At 40.0% G+C, this 18908-nt stretch overlaps 1 protein-coding gene across 2 annotated transcripts in view; it reads right to left on the bottom strand.

Annotated features, from left to right (window-relative positions):
• Window positions 1-246: 246 nt before the first annotated feature.
• Window positions 247-18908, bottom strand: part of LOC126600659 (insulin-degrading enzyme-like 1, peroxisomal) — a 35051-nt gene continuing 16389 nt past the window's right edge. The window contains exons 23-25 of one of the 2 annotated variants that reach the window (XM_050267266.1): window positions 1475-1561; window positions 1002-1124; window positions 620-783 (exon numbers count right to left, since the gene is read on the bottom strand). In XM_050267266.1, the coding sequence (XP_050123223.1) occupies window positions 745-783; window positions 1002-1124; window positions 1475-1561 (249 nt within the window). In that variant the 3' untranslated portion in view covers window positions 620-744. Of the gene's footprint in view, window positions 552-619; window positions 784-1001; window positions 1125-1474; window positions 1562-18908 lie in introns of those variants that run through there. The other variant, XM_050267264.1, reaches the window with a different exon arrangement.

Here is an 18908-nt window from a genome sequence, read left to right as displayed (position 1 = left end):
AGTTTAAATTTCGTAAATAGTAAGTTCTATTAATTTATTCTCCTTAGTATTAATATTGTCAGTGAGACAGTGATGAATAAGTGTAAACCTACTAATACTCTAATTAGGATGAATCAAAAGTTGACAAAGAAGACTCTGTGCCAACCAACAAGGATCAATACCGGCGTCTTGTTGGACGGTTATACACACTTTTGAATGATCTTGTGTGAAGGACATATAACTTTTGTGTTAAAACATTGCTTAAACTTTTAAACAAATCTATCATCTTTCACTTATAAAAATATTACTTGTATAACAAACGCTTTCTGTATGAGAAACTTCATATAACAATGTATGTGAAAAATGGAATTCGAGATATCAATGCCCTGTAAGAAACATCATTTTATCCAATAGACTCGCTTTGTCGATGAACTTCTTGGGCGTTCTTTCTGCCGAATCTGCTGTCTGCAAGCCTTTGGTATTCTTCAACTTTGTCCAAGTTGAAGTGAAGAAATTCCATTTGCAAATCCAGATATGTAATTCCCAATTCTCTACAATTTCACGTCGTTTCCCTTGAATGAACCGTAAAGAGATTGTGAGCTTCTGAAGCTTAAAATATCGTCTATTTTGACGCTGCAAGGTTGCAGCAGCGAACTTTTATATGTCATGTACTCGGATGAATGTGAGTTCCTGTACACACGTACGCTTAATGACCTCTTTTGAGGAGCACCAACCTTTATATGCTCATTGAAAAAGTCCATCATTTCAATTTTCTTGCTGTGTATGCTGCCTCAGTGCTGCAATCTGTTTCAAGTTTCAACCACATTAATAGGGGCCACATTTTCTTTCCTGCTTTTTTCATTCTTACAGTTCTTAAACGTTTACCGTTTTCTGCTAACTAGTTTGTAATGTTACTTGAATATATCATGAATTATTGTAATGAAAAGGATGATAGGCATCGATCACCTCGAATTGTACTAGTATCTTAAAACATTGAACTCAAGTTAGGGAGATATTCATACCTCAGACTCTTTCCTATCAAACTTGAGGGTCCCGACAGATATCTCTCCCCAATAAAATCCAGCTTCTTCCCTTAAGTTCCTGTGCTTCTCAAGCTTCATGTCGATCAAAGCATTTACATTGCTTACATAACAGCAAGTTCAACAGTTATTTATAGGGGAAAAATCATATACGACATCGTACAATAAAAATCTTCTATCGGGTTCACATTTTATCCAGAAGTGATTGAACATTGACATTGAAAGACATCTACTATCTGTAAATGGGGATACGAATCATCGCAAGAAAGACTGATGGAAGGCGGAAGATAATATGGGTGAGGAGAATAAACAAGGCAGACAGACCGATGCAAGGTAAAAATGGTATCACATATAAGGAAGTCTAATGATTTTCCATACAAAAGAGATTAAAGCTGCATAAAAGATGCAGTGAAACCAGAGAACCGGAGTTAAGGATAGAGCCTAGTTTATCTCACCTTAAATTCGTCATTTGGCATCTCATAAAGTTTAGTCTCGAACCCCTTGAGGAATTCCTCCACTCTCAAATCGATATGTGCTGGATCCTGTTATGTTGACGTACTTTGGAATAGGTAGATAAAACAACAGGGCAACAATAATAGAAGCATGACCAACCTTCACTTTCGATTGTATAATAAACTGCACCCCAGAATCATTCCTGCATTAGGACAAAAGAAAGGAACGTAACTGAGAAAAAATAAATCACAAGATGATTAGACGAGGTGTGAAATTTAGGGATAAGGCATTTGAATTTGTCTCATGCCTCAGCTGGAGGAACGTGATGTGACCAAAGAAAGAATGAAGTAAACTCTTGTTCAGGAAAATAACACCTTTGGTGTAACGATGTAAGCGAAAAACATTACAGGTCACCATCAATGGAAGCAAGTAATTAACTGTATATACAGAATCTTACCATATTCATTCAAGTAATCCATCAACAACCGAGTAAAAATATTAGTTAGGACTTCTGTTTCAGGGGAGGCACTTGTGTGGGGACAAGTTAAAGCAATCTTAACGCAAGCTTTTGGAGTAAAGAACATTGTATCAGGCTTGTACCACAGTGTTGAATATGGTGACCTTCTTAACAGAACTGGACATTTGGCCTGTAAAAAAAAGACACATTCGCATCAGAGCATTTAACTGTTGTGCTACTGCTAACTTAGAGATAGATTGTACCATTCATCGCACCTTCTCAAGATCATTCTTAAGTGAAGGGTCAGTGGGAATGAAAACATTACGGGCTGGTAAGTGCAGATTCTCATTTGGGGAAGATAATATCCATTCCTGCAATCAAATAATAAAATTTCAAAATGTAAGAGGTTTCCTCTTATTCCCTTGAAAAGATTCACAACATCTCTTTAGTCTAAACTGATGAAATTTACAAAAAGCACCATACCATACGCATTCTTATTGCCCTGAAAAAGAAAACAAAAACTGCTTGATTGACATAAAGAACCCATAACCAACCTGAATCATGGAGCCAGTAATTCTCTCGACAGAATAAGGAGTTCCATACCATGGCTCAGACATGTTAGTATGACCTTCAAATTTCTTTGACTCCCAGAAAATTCTGTACAACGAAATTACCATGACTTCAGAAATTCATGAGGAAACTTATTAGAATTATCAAGAAGGATCAACTTGGAAAATAGACTTTCGCCTCACCAAGCTCTAAAGAATCCATCTTCGTCATAGACTCACCTGACATTGTCCGAAAAAGCTTGTTCAGCACCATTTGGATAATGTCCAGACTGAAGTTACAAGGCAAGGATGATCTTACTAGCCAATCTTTTGGGGGATATTTCTGTATATGAACTTATCGTGGACTAATAAGCAAGTGAATATTAATTACCGCACTAGAATAATTCCTCTTGCCTACAACTTCCCCCAAAAGAAATAAAGGGTAAAGAATTTCTTCAGAAACAAAAGAACTTTAACAATGTCAACAGTACAATAATAGGGAACAGGCAGCCGCCTGAAGGTACAAACAACTAGCAATACACTAGCATCACAGCGCCAAATAGCAGCTCCCAAATTCACTTGAGACCGATGTCCACAAAGCTGCCCATAAGTTATTTAAAAATTGCTACAATTTAAATTCACTTCAGTGTCCTTAACAGAAGCACGAGCACGACTAAACAAAAAGCCTAATACCTGCATATTTGGCAAAATGCTGACCACATAATTAATAGGCTGAATTTTGTCCTGATAATGGAACTTCGTCTCGCAAACAGAAGAAAGCTACAATAAATAAAAGTCCTTTCAGAGTCCTTGAGAAAGAATCAGAAAGACAATTTCCACACTGAATTTTGTACATGAAACTTAACAAAAGTTCTATGATTCATTCGTCAAATCAAACCACATAAAACTGTTTAGAATTATAGAAATCAAGAGAACAAGGTGATGAATCATATAAGTGCACCCGGTTTAACCCCTGGAGTCCTTGACATGACACCACCAACCAGAAGAAATCATCCTTAAGACTTCTGTCTTCTTTAACGATGACTAATAAATGTGAAGGATTTGATAACTCGGAAGCAAGAAATAATATGAAACCTTGACTTATTAGCCATGTTGTTGCTAACACTATACACCAGTGATTCATACTGTGAAAGATACTACACTTGATCGTAGACAAAATTTAGAGGAAGGTATCATACACCAGTAATTCATAAACTTGAACGCACATGCATACCTCATCGAAAATCCATTTTGCAGACACCCGACTGCTGTAAGAGGGAAATGTATTTGAAAAGCAAGCCTACTATGTCTTGCATGTGGTCTGAAATATAAGTAAAAGAAGGCTAGAAATGAAAATACAGGTTAACGGAAAGCCTCCCTTCAAACAAAAATACAAGCTGTCTTAAGGATAAGTGGAAAACGCTTCCAAAACGAAATGAAGCCTAAAGAAAGAAAAGTCCAAACTCCAAACTCCAAAGTCGAATCCAAAAATGAAAAAGCTAGAAAATAAACTAACCATGACCCGCATCAGTGAGATTAATATCTACTTTAAAGAAAGAAAATTCCAAAGTCAAATCTGATTCCCCAGCAGACAACAGGTTATTTTGATTCTCTGTACCACCGCATACACATTTGCCACTAACAGTAAATTAAACGAAAAATTAAAGTATTAAAAAATGAAAATGGAGCCGCTAACCAGAATCAACAGCTTTAATTTCCCTCATTGTAGTATCAGCCGACATCAATGGGTTAATAAAGAACTGAGCAAATCTGAACAACAAAACCACACATCAATACGGTGTTCAACTTTTATAATTGTTATGATAAAGATAACAGCTAACGAAGAAAGAGCAGCATCAACCTGTCTAAAGCCTCTTCAAAACCATCGGAATTAATGTCAAAATAATAGTTCGTGTTCTCAGAAGCTGTATAAGCATTTGTTCATCCTCCATGCTGTGCATAAGGGAAATAAAACACAGAGGTTAAAGAAAACAACATAAGCAAGCAATCTCTGGACCCCTTATCAAAAAGATAAGTAACGTGTAAAGCAATAGAATCTGTTAAACATTGTCTTTCTGTACTTCCATATTACCACTTAAACATATAAGAACATAAATTTCTCCAACGGATTTTTGTCATATTGGAGAGTCCTTGAGGGACAATTTAGCCAAAAAGCATCGGAACAAAACTTATCTTACAGAATTTGAACAGATGTGCAAAAAGAATAGGAGAAGATCTAGCTAGTCAATCAAAATCTCATATCTGATTCATCAAACAACATCAATAAACGGGACCATTGCCAATGAATGAAAAGTGGATTGAAGACATGATAGCGCACAACATAATCACAATTCTGTAAACCAATACCATACCTAAAGCACAGTCATGAACTCAAAAAACATAAAACAGTATAAGAACACCTGTCAAAACCCCAAGAATTATCTTCAAGCTAAAAAGAAATCTGATCTCTCAAATAAGTTTCTACTCCCAAGTTCTTTGCTTACATGCAATCAAGCATTGTAACATTTCCATAAAGTTTGATAATCAGAAATAGAAAGTGAAGGAGGATAGAAAACATAAACATCCATTCCATATTATTATTTATCGAGTGCTTGTACAGAAAGAAATCCAAAATGTATGATGTATTGCAATGAAATTTGCGGTAAGTACCTCGCTGATGTACTTGGAGTAACTATCCTCCGAAGGGTACTTTTCACTCGCATAAAACAGCATATGCTCTGCGCAAAAGTTCAATATTCAGAAAGGAATGTCAACAAACATCTTATTCTTTTCAACACCAATGCCATGAAATTCATTAACAATAAGTCATGCAAATATGTTATTAACTCTTCTAATTCAGCCATAAAAAGCAATTATACATATAAAAGTCCTTCACTGATCTATAATATAACAAACCTGATTTGTTTTATTGGATATACAACGATATATTTTTAGACTAAGGAGTCGGGAAATAATCTCCAACCCGATCTGAAGAAGAATACCAACAACAACAACAACAACAACAAAGCCTTTTCCCACTAAGTGGGGTCGGCTATATGAATCCTAGAACGCCATTGCGCTCGGTTTTGTGTCATGTCCTCCGTTAGATCCAAGTACTCTAAGTCTTTTCTTAGAGTCTCTTCCAAAGTTGTCCTAGGTCTTCCTCTACCCCTTCGGCCCTGAACCTCTGTCCCGTAGTCACATCTTCGAACTGGAGCGTCAGTCGGTCTTCTTTGCACATGTTCAAAATCACCGGAGCCGATTTTCTCTCATATTTCCTACAATTTCGGCTACTCCTACTTTACCTCGGATATCCTCATTCCCAATCTTATCCTTTCTCGTGTGCCCACACATCCCACGAAGCACCCTCATCTCCGCTACACCCATTTTGTGTACGTGTTGATGCTTCACCACCCAACATTCTGTGCCATACAACATCGCTAGCCTTATTGCCGTCCTATAAAATTTTCCCTTGAGCTTCAGTGGCCTACGACGGTCACACAACACGCCGGATGCACTCTTTCCATCCAGCTCGTATTCTATGGTTGAGATCTCCATCTAATTCTCCGTTCTCTTGCAAGATAGATCCTAGGTAGCGAAAACGATCGCTTTTTGTGATCTTCGCTAGATTGCTCCGGTCATTAGTGTGGATAAGTATATAAATGGATAGAGATAGGAAAGCAAACACAAGATGTACGTGGTTCACCCAGATTGGCTACGTCCACGGAATAGAAGAGTTCTCATTAATTGTGAAGGGTTTACACAAGTACATAGGTTCAAGCTCTCATTTAGTGAGTACAAGTGAATGATTTAGTACAAATGACATTAGGAAATATTGTGGGAGAATGATCTCGTAATCACGAAACTTCTAAGTATCGGAGTGTGGTGTCGTCTTGACTTGCCTTATCTGTCTCATAGGTAGATGTGGCATCTTCTCTAGAAGTACTCTTCCTCCATCCAGGGGTGGTATCTTTAACTGGTGGAGATGCACAAGGTAATGTATCAATTTCACTTGAAGCTTACTTGTAGTTTCAGGCTTGGTCAAGCGCGATACAAACCATGTAGTAGGAGTCCCCCAAGTCGCCGAGCTAGGGGGTCTGCTGAAAGAGGTGACAGACAAGGTAAGCAATCAGAGCTCCGACTGATTGTTCACCTTCTCCCCATCTTGCAGCAGCATGAAGGATAAAGAGAAGAAAAATGAGAAGAGATGATATGAGATACTTTTGCTTTTGAAGAAGTAACTTTCCACAGGCTTATTCTTGAACTGAGCTGGAGGGTTTTCTGGTTTCCTCCAGAGTATAAGGCCGACTGAAGAATTTGAGGGTCAAAACAAGTCCATCAAATCTAGAGTACGTTCCACCCTGCTGATATGGGATACTTTTGCTTTTGACAGAGTAATGAATGTATCGGCACGTGTGCTGTTACGCTTGTCTCCACATGCTTCCTTGTATCCTTCGCACTTGCCCTATCTGTTCCTCAAGCAGATGCGGAATCTTCCCTGGAAACATAAGATGTTGAAGATGAGTACTCGAGAGCAATGCCAGGTAAGTAATCAGGTAAGGGGTTCCAGGCAGTCAGTTCCTGGCTGGAAGCTTGATTCCAAGTGCTGACTGATTGCTCTCTTTCTCCTTGTCTTGCAGGTAAAAACAAGGCCAAAAGAAAAGACAGGGAAAAAGCATGATATGGGATACTCTTGCTTTTAACCCTGATGATATGAGATATTCTTGCTCTAGTATAGCTTGTTTGCAAAGGTATTATCGGGGGGAAAGAAAGCTGAGTATTTCGAAAGGCTTCGTTGGGAGTGCCCTCTCAGATATGATGAAGGGTTGAGCATTTTTGCAGGTCTGCCTGTCCGTTGCGGATGAAGGTCGACATATATAGGAGTCTCCCTAACAACAAGTAGTAATGCTATTCCTTTACCCTGCTTGGTCATAGCACGGTAGTGGGAGCTGCCAGTTTCACATGTTTTAACTCTGTCAGAGCACTTTGAAAAAGTGGTCTGTGGTATCTGGCTCTCGAGATTCGGAGAACGATGCCTCTTCGATTTTTGAGAAAGCAATCATGCTGGGGGTATGACTCTCGAGATTCGGAGAGCAGTGTCTCTTCGATTTTTGAGGAAGTAATCATGTTGGGAGTCTGGCTCTCGAGATTCGGAGGGCGGTGCCTCTTCGATTTTGGAGCAAGCAATCTTGTTGGGAGTGTTGTCTCGAATGTGAGTAAAGGTTGGGCATGTTTGCTAGTCTACCTTGCCACGAAGCACAAAGGTTGACACATAGGGACTTTCCAATTATCCAGCAATGGTACTGTTCCTTTACCCTCTCTTCGATTTTGAGAAAGTAGTCATGTTGGGAGTCTGGCTCTCGAGATTCGGAGGACGGTGCCTCTTCGATTTTGGAGCAAGCAATCTTATTGGGAGTGTTTTCTCGAATGTGAGTAAAGGTTGGGCATGTTTGCTAGTCTACCTTGCCACGAAGCACAGAGGTTGACACACAGGGACTTTCCAATTATCCAGCAGTGGTACTGTTCCTTTACAGTTGTGGGTAATAATATGGTAGCTAGACCTTCAAAATTTATGTGTCTAAACTTTTGTTAGTGCTGTTTCTTTACTATTCTTTTACCTTTCTTGGTCAGAGCGATGTAGTGGGAGCTGCAAGCTTCACGTGCTCAACTTTGGCAGAGAACTTTGGCAAAGTTATTTGTGGTACCCATGAGCTATTGTTGCGTGTGGGAAGTGGGTGATTGAACAGTAAGATTCATGTGCTTTCTACTTCACCAGAAGTCTTCGACAGAATGCCCATAATTTCTGCAAAGCTGAGTGTGCGTGTGACAGGTGCTGACAAGGCTAGAAAAGTAGGTGCCTCTTCGATTTCTGAGATCGGCCCTCGTGGTCTCTGAGCAGCCCAGCTTTTGAGAAAGCGAGCGCCTCTTCGATTGATTCGGAGAACGATGCCTCATCGATTTTTGAGAAAGCAATCATGCTGGGGGTCTGGCTCTCGAGATTCGGGGAGCAGTGTCTCTTCGATTTTTGAGAAAGTAATCATGTTGGGAGTCTGGCTCTCGAGATTCGGAGGGCGGTGCCTCTTCGATTTTGGAGCAAGCAATCTTGTTGGGAGTGTTTTCTCGAATGTGAGTAAAGGTTGGGCATGTTTGCTAGTCTACCTTGCCACGAAGCACAGAGGTTGACACACAGGGACTTTCCAATTATCCAGCAATGGTACTGTTCCTTTACCCTCTCTTCGATTTTTAAGAAAGTAGTCATGTTGGGAGTCTGGCTCTCGAGATTCGGAGGACGGTGCCTCTTCGATTTTGGAGCAAGCAATCTTATTGGGAGTGTTTTCTCGAATGTGAGTAAAGGTTGGGCATGTTTGCTAGTCTACCTTGCCACGAAGCACAGAGGTTGACACACAGGGACTTTCCAATTATCCAGCAGTGGTACTGTTCCTTTACCCTTGTGGGTAATAATATGGTAGCTAGACCTTCAAAATTTATGGGTCTAAACTTTGTTAGTGCTGTTTCTTTGCTATTCTTTTACCCTTCTTGGTCAGAGCGATGTAGTGGGAGCTGCAAGCTTCACGTGCTCAACTTTGGCAGAGAACTTTGGCAAAGTTATCTGTGGTACCCATGAGCTATTGTTGCGTGTGGGAAGTGGGTGATTGAACAGTAAGATTCATGTGTTTTCTACTTCCCCAGAAGTCTTTGACAGAATGCCCATAATTTCCGCAAAACTGAGTGTGCGTGTGACAGGTGCTGACAAGGCTGGAAAAGGCTGGAAAAGTAGGTGCCTCTTCGATTTCTGAGATCGGCCCTCGTGGTCTCTGGGGAGCCCAGCTTTTGAGAAAGCGAACGCCTCTTCGATTTTTGAGATCGGCCTTCGTGGTCTTTGAGCAGCCCAACTTTTGAGAAAGCAAACGCCTCTTCGATTTCTGAGATCAACCCTCGTGATCTCTAAGCAGCCCAGCTTTTGAGAAAGCAAACGCCTCTTCGATTTCTGAGCAGGCGCCTCTTCGATTTCTGAAGCTTCGTCGAGTGCAGATTTTTATAGGGGCTGGCATTAAGTTCCAAAGCACACTTGAATCTCCACCAGTAGAAGCTTCATTCTTGCACTTCTAAGATCTTGATTTGTCCGACCTCTTCTCTCTTCAACACCTTTAAAAATGTCTGGCCCCTCCGACCGTCGTTTTGACTTGAACCTTGTTGAAGAGGCAGCCCCGCCTTCTCCAGACAACATATGGCGCCCATCCTTCGTCTCCCCTACTGGTCCTCTTACCGTTGGGGATTCCGTGATGAAGAATGATATGACCGCTGCGGTGGTGGCCAGGAACCTTCTCACTCCCAAAGATAACAGACTACTTTCCAAACGGTCTGATGAGTTAGCTGTTAAGGATTCGCTGGCTCTCAGTGTTCAGTGTGCAGGTTCTGTGTCTAATATGGCCCAACGCCTATTTGCTCGAACCCGCCAAGTTGAATCATTGGCGGCTGAAGTGATGAGTCTCAAACAGGAGATTAGAGGGCTCAAGCATGAGAATAAACAGTTGCACCGGCTCGCACATGACTATGCTACAAACATGAAGAGGAAGCTTGACCAGATGAAGGAAACTGATGGTCAGGTTTTACTTGATCATCAGAGATTTGTGGGTTTGTTCCAAAGGCATTTATTGCCTTCGTCTTCTGGGGCTGTACCGCGTAATGAAGCTCCAAATGATCAACCTCTGATGCCTCCTCATTCTAGGGTTCTGTCCAGTACTGAGGCTCCAAATAATCCCCCTCCGGTGCCTTCTCTTTCTGGGACTCTACCGACTGCTGAGACTTCTCCTAAGCAACCTTTGTGAAGGCTCCCTCTTGTGTGCTTATTTTGACTCATGTATATGTACATATTTGTAGCTTATCGGGGATATCAATAAATAAGCTTTCCTTCATTTCAACGTATTGTGTTAAATACACCAAAGCCTTCTTCGCTAAGTTCTTTGAATTTTCTTTTGTTAAAGCTTGTATGTTGAAGCTTTCTGAGTGGAGCGTGTAGGTTGGGGTAGTGTTCCCTTAATTTCCCGAGTGAGGAAAACTTCTCGGTTGGAGACTTGGAAAATCCAAGTCACTGAGTGGGATCGGCTATATGAATCTTAGAACGCCATTGTGCTCGATCCTGTGTCATGTCCTTCGTTAGATCCAAGTACTCTAAGTCTTTTCTTAGAGTCTCTTCCAAAGTTTTCCTAGGTCTTCCTCTACCCCTTCGGCCCTGAACCTCTGTCCCATAGTCGCATCTTCTAATCGGAACGTCAGTAGGCCTTCTTTGCACATGTCCAAACCACCGTAACCGATTTTCTCTCATCTTTCCTTCAATTTCGGCTACTCCTACTTTACCCCGGATGTCCTCATTCCTAATCTTATCCTTTCTCGTGTGCCCACACATCCAACGAAGCATCCTCATCTCCGCTACACCCATTTTGTGTACGTGTTGATGTTTCACCGCCCAACATTCTGTGCCATACAGCATCGCCGGCCTTATTGCCGTCCTATAAAATTTTCCCTTGAGCTTCAGTGGCATACGGCGGTCACACAACACGCCGGATGCACTCTTCCACTTCATCCATCCAGCTTGTATTCTATGGTTGAGATCTCCATCTAATTCTCCGTTCTTTTGCAAGATAGATCCTAGGTAACGAAAACGGTCGCTCTTTGGTATTTCTTGATCTCCGATCCTCACCCCTAACTCGTTTTGGCCTCCATTTGCACTGAACTTGCACTCCATATATTCTGTCTTTGATCGGCTTAGGCGAAGACCTTTAGATTCCAACACTTCTCTCCAAAGGTTAAGCTTTGCATTTACCCCTTCCTGAGTTTCATCTATCAACACTATATCGTCTGCGAAAAGCATACACCAAGGAATATCATCTTGAATATGTCGTGTTAACTCATCCATTACCAACGCAAAAAGGTAAGGACTTAAGGATGAGCCTTGATGTAATCCTACAGTTATGGGAAAGCTTTCGGTTTGTCCTTCATGAGTTCTTACGGCAGTCTTTGCTCCTTCATACATATCCTTTATAGCTTGGATATATGCTACTCGTACTCCTTTCTTCTCTAAAATCCTCCAAAGAATGTCTCTTGGGACCCTATCATACGCTTTTTCCAAATCTATAAAGACCATGTGTAAATCCTTTTTCCCATCTCTATATCTTTCCATCAATCTTCGTAAGAGATAGATTGCCTCCATGGTTGAGCGCCCTGGCATGAACCCGAATTGGTTGTCCGAAACCCGTGTCTCTTGCCTCAATCTATGCTCAATGACTCTCTCCCAGAGCTTCATTGTATGACTCATTAGCTTAATACCCCTATAGTTCATGCAATTTTGTACGTCGCCCTTATTCTTGTAGATAGGCACCAAAGTGCTCATTCGCCACTCATTTGGCATCTTCTTCGTTTTCAAAATCCTATTGAAAAGGTCAGTGAGCCATGTTATACCTGTCTCTCCCAAAAGTTTCCACACTTCGATTGGTATATCGTCTGGGCCTATTGCTTTTTTATGCTTCATCTTCGATTGGTATATCGTCTGGGCCCAGACGATATGAGTAGAACTTTGAGGGAGTTCGGGAGGACGATCCTCCTGTACTCCCTCTTATCCGTACGGGCATTCACTATTTCCTCCACCACCACCTCTTCCTTGTTCCCCACTGCCATTCTTTCTGAATTCTCCTCGTCTTCCTCTTCAACTAAACAAGAAACGCAGTGGAAGTCAACTTAGTAATTTGGCAAGAGGATGTGAAGGTTGAAATACATCGATTCAACCATAACTGGTTGCTTGTAGTGAAAAATACAGTTATCAACTATTTTGTGTTGTGCTAGGATAGCACCAAAACCGTTGGAACCAACTCAAGCTAGCCCACAGGAAATATATCAAATGAAATGTAAGAACAAAATATTAAAGACACCAAGACTTTAACAAGGTTTCTCAACAGTCAGTGTAACTAGAGTAAGTCCTCGGAGCAGTAAGAGCTCACCCAATAATCCACTATCAACCAAATGGAAGTTTACAAAGTGTTGGCAATCTCACAACCCAAAACCCCAATACAACTAATAGCTCTCACACACCAAAAAAACAAATAGAGAAAGAAATATAGTGATTAATTTCTTCTCTATACAAAGCTCAAAGCTATTACAACAACAACTACCTTGATGGGTGTTACTAACCAACAAGAGGAGCACTTTCTTCTTCTCTTCAAAGAGGGGCTTCGGCACTACCTCTTCATTCTCTTCTCTGATGCTGTCTTTATGTTTCTGCTACTCTTCCCAAATGGCAGCTGCTGCCCTAATTAAAACCTAGCCACTATCTCGTGGCTTTCACAAAAGGCCAAATAAAAAGGACTTTAGACAAGTTGCCTTTTTCTTTTCCCCAAAACAAGGAAGGGATACAATGATATTGTCCCCCTTTTCTTTTCTTTTATTTAATCAAAATGTATTTGCAAGTTGGCCACTAATTTTGGCCACTATCCAACAATCTCCACCTTGGTCAAATTCTGAAAACACCATGATAAGCCAACCAACACAATCAACACAAAAAATCACTTACAAACACTAGCAAGAGAACAACTCATGCTGAGCCAAATCCTTCAAAACTCCTACTGCTCAATGCCTTCTTTATATAGGCAAAATGTGAGCCAAGTTCAAACAGTGAACAAACTTGGCTACACCAACAACCTTAGTCAACATATTAGCGGGGGTGTTTTTAGTTGGAATCTTCTGGAGAATGATTTCCCCTTCACCAACAATTTCACGAACAAAGTGATAACACACATCTATGTACTTGGTCATCGCATGATGAACCTGATACTTAGCCAAATAAATGACACTCTGACTATCACAATGTACCTCCACCTACTTCTGATCAACCCCCAAATCTCTAATCAGCCCATGTATCCAAATGGCCTCCTTTATAGCTTCAGCAACTGCAATATATTCAGCCTTTGTAGTAGACAAGGCAACAGACGACTGCAAAATGGACCTCCAATAAACTGGCCCTTTAGCCATAAAACACATAACCTGTGGTAGACTTCCTTCCATCCAGATCACCTGCATAATCTGAATCAACATAACCAACTGCAAAATGACCAATACCATAGTCATCTCTCTCAAAGCATAAACCAACATCTCAAGTACCATGAAGATACCTCAATATCCACTTAGTTGCTTGCAAATGCTCTTTACCTGGATTATGCATATATCGACTCACCATGCCAACTGCATGAGCAATATCCGGTCTAGAGCATACCATTGCATACATCAAACTACCAACCAAATTTGCATATGGTATATTTTTCATTTGCAGCTTCTCTTTATCAGTTTTAGGACACTGTAGAGAACTCAATTTAAAATGAGGAGCCAAAGGGGTACTAATCGGTTTGGTTGAATCATAACTCCAAACTTTCGGATCAACTTCCCAAGGATCTTCTTCGCTTCACCAAGATCCTTCATCTCAAACTCATTCTTCACTTGCTTCTTCAATTTCTCAATCTCTTTGATATTCTTTGAGGCAATTAACATATCATCAACATATATCAACAAATAAATGAAAGACCCATCTTGCAAATTCTTGAAGTATACACAATGATCATATTGACTTCTAGAATAATTTTGGCCTCTCATAAATTTATCAAACCTCAAATACCATTGCCTTGGAGATTGCTTCAAGTTATAAAGTGATTTCTTCAATTTGCAAAACAAATTCTCCTTCACTTTCACTGTATACCCATCCGGTTGACACATATAGATCTCTTCATTCAAATCACCATGTAGGAAAGCCGTTTTCACATCAAGTTGCACAAGCTCAAGATCATACTGTGCAACAAGAGCTAACATAATGCAAATTGAGGAGTGCTTCACAACCGGAGAAAAGATTTCATTGTAGTCAATGCCCTCCTTTTGTGCATACCCTTTAGCAACTAATCTTGCTTTGAATCTCACATTGCTTTTCTCATCAGCACCTTCCTTCTTGGCATACACCCATTTGAAACCGATAGCTTTCTTGCCCTTAGGTAATTTAGCTAACTCCCAAGTCTTGTTCTTCAAGAGAGAATTCATCTCATCACCCATAACATTGCACCACCTCTCATTTTCCTCACTCTCAATGGCTTCCTCGAAATTGGATGGAATATCATCAATGATAATAGGAAGAGCAAAAGCAACATAGTCACTATACCAAGCTGGCTCTAGGAAAGATAGCCTTTTCAGCTCTAGGATCAAGTTTATTTTCAATTACATGAAAATAAGCAGGTGAACCAAAAATATGAATATAATCATAATTAGTAGAAGGTTTTCCAGTCCATACCTCCAATGGTGTCTTACCCTAAACAGCAGCTGATGGTAACCGGTTGATGATGTGACATGCATAATTAACTGCCTCTACCCAAAATGATTTGCTTAAACCCGATTGAGACATCATACATCTAACCTTCTCAAGCAAGGTTCGATTCAATCTTTCTGCAACTCCATTTTGTTGTGGAGTTCCTCCGACACAAAAATGTCTCACAATTCCTTCATCTTTGCAAACTTTAAAGAAAGGGTCGGATGTGTATTCTCCACCATTATCTGATCTCAAAATCTTAATCTTTCTCCCAGTCTGGTTCAAAACCATTTTCTTCCAACCCAAGAAAATACTCAACACCTCACTCTTGTGCTTCATAGTGTAGACCCAAGACCTTCTTGAATAATCATCAACAAAGGTCACAAACCAATGTCTACCACTTAAAGAGGGAGTCTTTGTAGGACCCCAAACATTCGAATGCACATAATCAAGAATGCTCTTCGTTTAATGTACTGCAGTACCAAACTTCACTCTAGTTTGCTTTCCCAAGACACAATGCTCACAGAAATCAAGCTTACAAGTCGTGGCACCTTTTAGAAAACCTTTTTTTACAAGCCCTTGTGGAGCTTTTTCACCGGCATGACCTAATCTCATATGCCACAGTCTAGTAGTATCTGAATCAGATGTGCCCATATTTTCTGAGACTACAGACGCTTCACCTGTCATGGTGCTTCCTTGGAATAGATACAAATGACCACATCGATGAGCTTTCATCACAACAAGTGCACCATAAGTAACTTTCAATATTTGCCCATCTGAATGAAACCTGAAGCCCTTGGATTCTAAAATGCCCAAAGAAATATGATTTTTCTTCAAATTCGGTACATACCGAACACCTATCAACTCTTTAACCATGCCATCATGCAACTTCAAACGAACTGTACCAATCCCTTTTGTTGTACAAGGATTGTCATATCTCATGAACACAACACCACTATCAAACTCTTTCAAGCTTGAAAACCAATCCTTGTTAGGAGTCATATGATGAGTACAACCCGTATCCAACACCCATTTAGTAACACAATCAAATGATGAGGAAGTGGTTAAAGTAAAATCAGAAAAATCTGTTTCAACCTCAGCAACATTAGCTTCAGAACTTTCTTTGCCTTTGGTCTTCAACCTAGGACAATCTTTCTTCCAATGACCTTTATTATAACAAAAGGCACATTCATCCATTTCCAAGGTTTTTCTACCTTTAGAGTTTCCTCTAGGTCGAGAGTGTGATTTTTTTCTACTAGAAGAGGATCTCATCTCCGATGATCTACCTCTAACAAATAAAGCTTCAGAGATTTTTATCTCTATGCCTCATTTCATAATTCATCAAGTCATTTGAGACATCTTCAAATTTCACAGTTTCTTTACCATGCATAATAGTGGTAATAAAATGCTCATAAGAGTCCGGCAAGGAATTCAACAATATTAAGGCCTTATCTTCATCCTTAATATCCTCATCTAAATTTATCAAGTCAGCAATCAACTTATTAAAAGCATCAAGGTGTCTAATCATTTTTGTACCTTCTTTGTATTGGAAGCGGTAGAGCTTTTTCTTCAAGTATAGCCTGTTCTCTGCACTCTTCGTCATATACTTGTCTTCCAATTTTTTCCACAACACACTTGCTAATGTCTCTTGCATCACAAAATACTTTTGATTTTTGCAAGGCACAACCGAATTGAAGAGTAAGCCCACAAATTTAATTTCTTCCATTCCGGCTTTGACATAGCTTCCGGCTTCTCTCCCAAAGCGGCAAGTAGATCTTGTTGAGCCAACACATCTTTGATCTCACATTGCCACATCCTGAAGTTGTTTGTGCCATCAAACTTTTCCACTTCGAACTTTGCATTTTGCACCGTAGTTCTTGCAAACCCGAAGCTACTCCCAAAAGGATTCTCATCTTGCCCATCTGACATCTTTGGCAACTAGACAGTACCCAAGAGCAACTAGGGCTCTAATACCAATTGTGGTGCTAGGATAGCACCAAACTCGTTGGAACCAACTCAAGCTAACCCACAGGAAATATATCAAATGAAATGCAAGAACAAAATATTAAAGACACCAACATTTTAACGAGGTTCCTTAACAGTCAATGTAACTGGAGTACGTCCTCGGAGCAGTAGGAGCTCACCCAATAATCCACTATAAACCAAATGGGAGTTTACAAAGTGTTGGCAAGCTCACAACCCAAAACCCCAATACAACCAATAGCTCTCACACACCAAAGAAACAAATAGAGAAAGAAATATAGTGATTAATTTCTTCTCTATACAAAGCTCAAAGCTATTACAATAACAACTACCTTGGTGGGTGATTACTAACCAACGAGAGGAGTACTTTCTTCTTCTTTTCAAAGAGGGGCTTCGGCACTACCTCTTCATTCTCTTCTCTGCTGCTACCTTTATTTTTCTGCTACTCTTCCCAAATGGCAGCTGCTGCCCTAATTAAAACCTAGCCAATATCCTGTGGCTTTCACAAAGGGCCAAATAAAAAGGACTTTAGACAAGTTGCCTTTTTCTTTTCCCCAAAACAAGGAAGGGACACAATGATGTTGTCCACCTTTTCTTTTCTTTTATTTAATCAAAAGGTATTTGCAAGTTGGCCACTAATTTTGGCCACTATCCAACATTTTGCTCTTCATCCAGATGCATGTTATTGAAGCTTCTGGTGGTCAGCACAGTGTTAACTCAATATATTTACGTGCTTAAAAATTTATTTAGTTAACTAAGTGGTGCCTTTTTTTTTCTTCATTTTTTTAAAGAAATCTGGATGGTATGAGGGGAACGTTATTGATAACGAAAAAGAAGTTACACATAGTCAAACTAACCTCTCATAATACAAGAAAAATTGATAGAAAATACATGAAAAACAAGGAGAAACATAAACTTTACATTTCTAGAAACGCCAAAAGGGGGGAGGGGGGCATAAAACGTAACCTCTCTAAAACCAAACTTAAAAGTCTAAACCTGCAAAATAGATTAAGCAACATCACAAGGTTAAGAAAAAAAACAAGAAAGTGAGTCAAACTTGTATGCTGATATGCAAATTAATTAGAGAAGTGGTAACCAGGAAAGCTAACATAGTTTGAAAACAAAGTAGCACGAGCCACCAATGGAGGGGAATCATGCCATACTAAGGTTGGAGAAGACAAGAGCCCATGTTAGCAAAATTGTCTAGAACAACATTTTCTTCGCAATATATGTGAAAGGCATAGAAAGTCATTTTCCGGATGCGATCCAAACAATTAGACCATTGTATACGAAGAGGCCAAGGAGGATCAAAATCAGTCAATTGGAAAGCAAAAATAACACTAGAAGAGTCACTTTCCAACCAAAGGCAATGTCAAACCCACTGATATGCAAACTCTACACCACTAATAATTGCTAATAATTCTACTAGGAAAGAGTTGCGATGACTAATCCCTTGGCAAAAGTCACTAAGAAATTGACCATGACAGTCCCTGAAAACTCGTCCACAAGCTGCAAGACCAAGATTTCCTTTGGACAAACCATCTGCATTAAGTTTAATCCAAGGAAACCAAGAAGAAGACCACAACATAGGAAGAATAGTTGGTGCTTTGCGAGGGATAGGTTGGATCCCCAAAGAAGAAATGATACGAGTATGAAAACCTTGAGAATAACTAAGAATAAATTTCCCACTATGAATGATCCCAGAATTGATAGACATGCAAAGACAACAAAAAATAGATGGGGCGACCCTAAAAAATAAACTTACTTTGAGCTTTCCAAATAGCCGAAATGGTATAAAGACGTGCAAAAATCTAGAGATTTTGTAGCTGTTGGGAAAAGGACTTACGTCCATAGGTATCCCAAAAAGAAACTAGAGAATCTGAAAAAGACAAAGAGGTACCAAATTAACATGCTAACCACCTCCAAAGCTGCCTAGATATCCGACAACCGAAGAAAAGATGAATAGTATATGCCTCAGAATTATGACATAACAACAAATGGATGCCAAAGAAATACCACGTTGTTGAAGTGCACCTTCAGTAGGAAATTTTTCATGAAGAAGCCGCCAAGCTAAAATATACAGTCAAGGTGCGATAAAATGTCGCCAAATAACC

Source organism: Malus sylvestris, chromosome 14, assembly GCF_916048215.2.
Source record: "Malus sylvestris chromosome 14, drMalSylv7.2, whole genome shotgun sequence".
NCBI classification, from domain to species: domain Eukaryota; kingdom Viridiplantae; phylum Streptophyta; class Magnoliopsida; order Rosales; family Rosaceae; genus Malus; species Malus sylvestris.
Note: the sequence above shows the minus strand (reverse complement) of the source record. Positions and strands in the feature narration are given on the sequence as shown.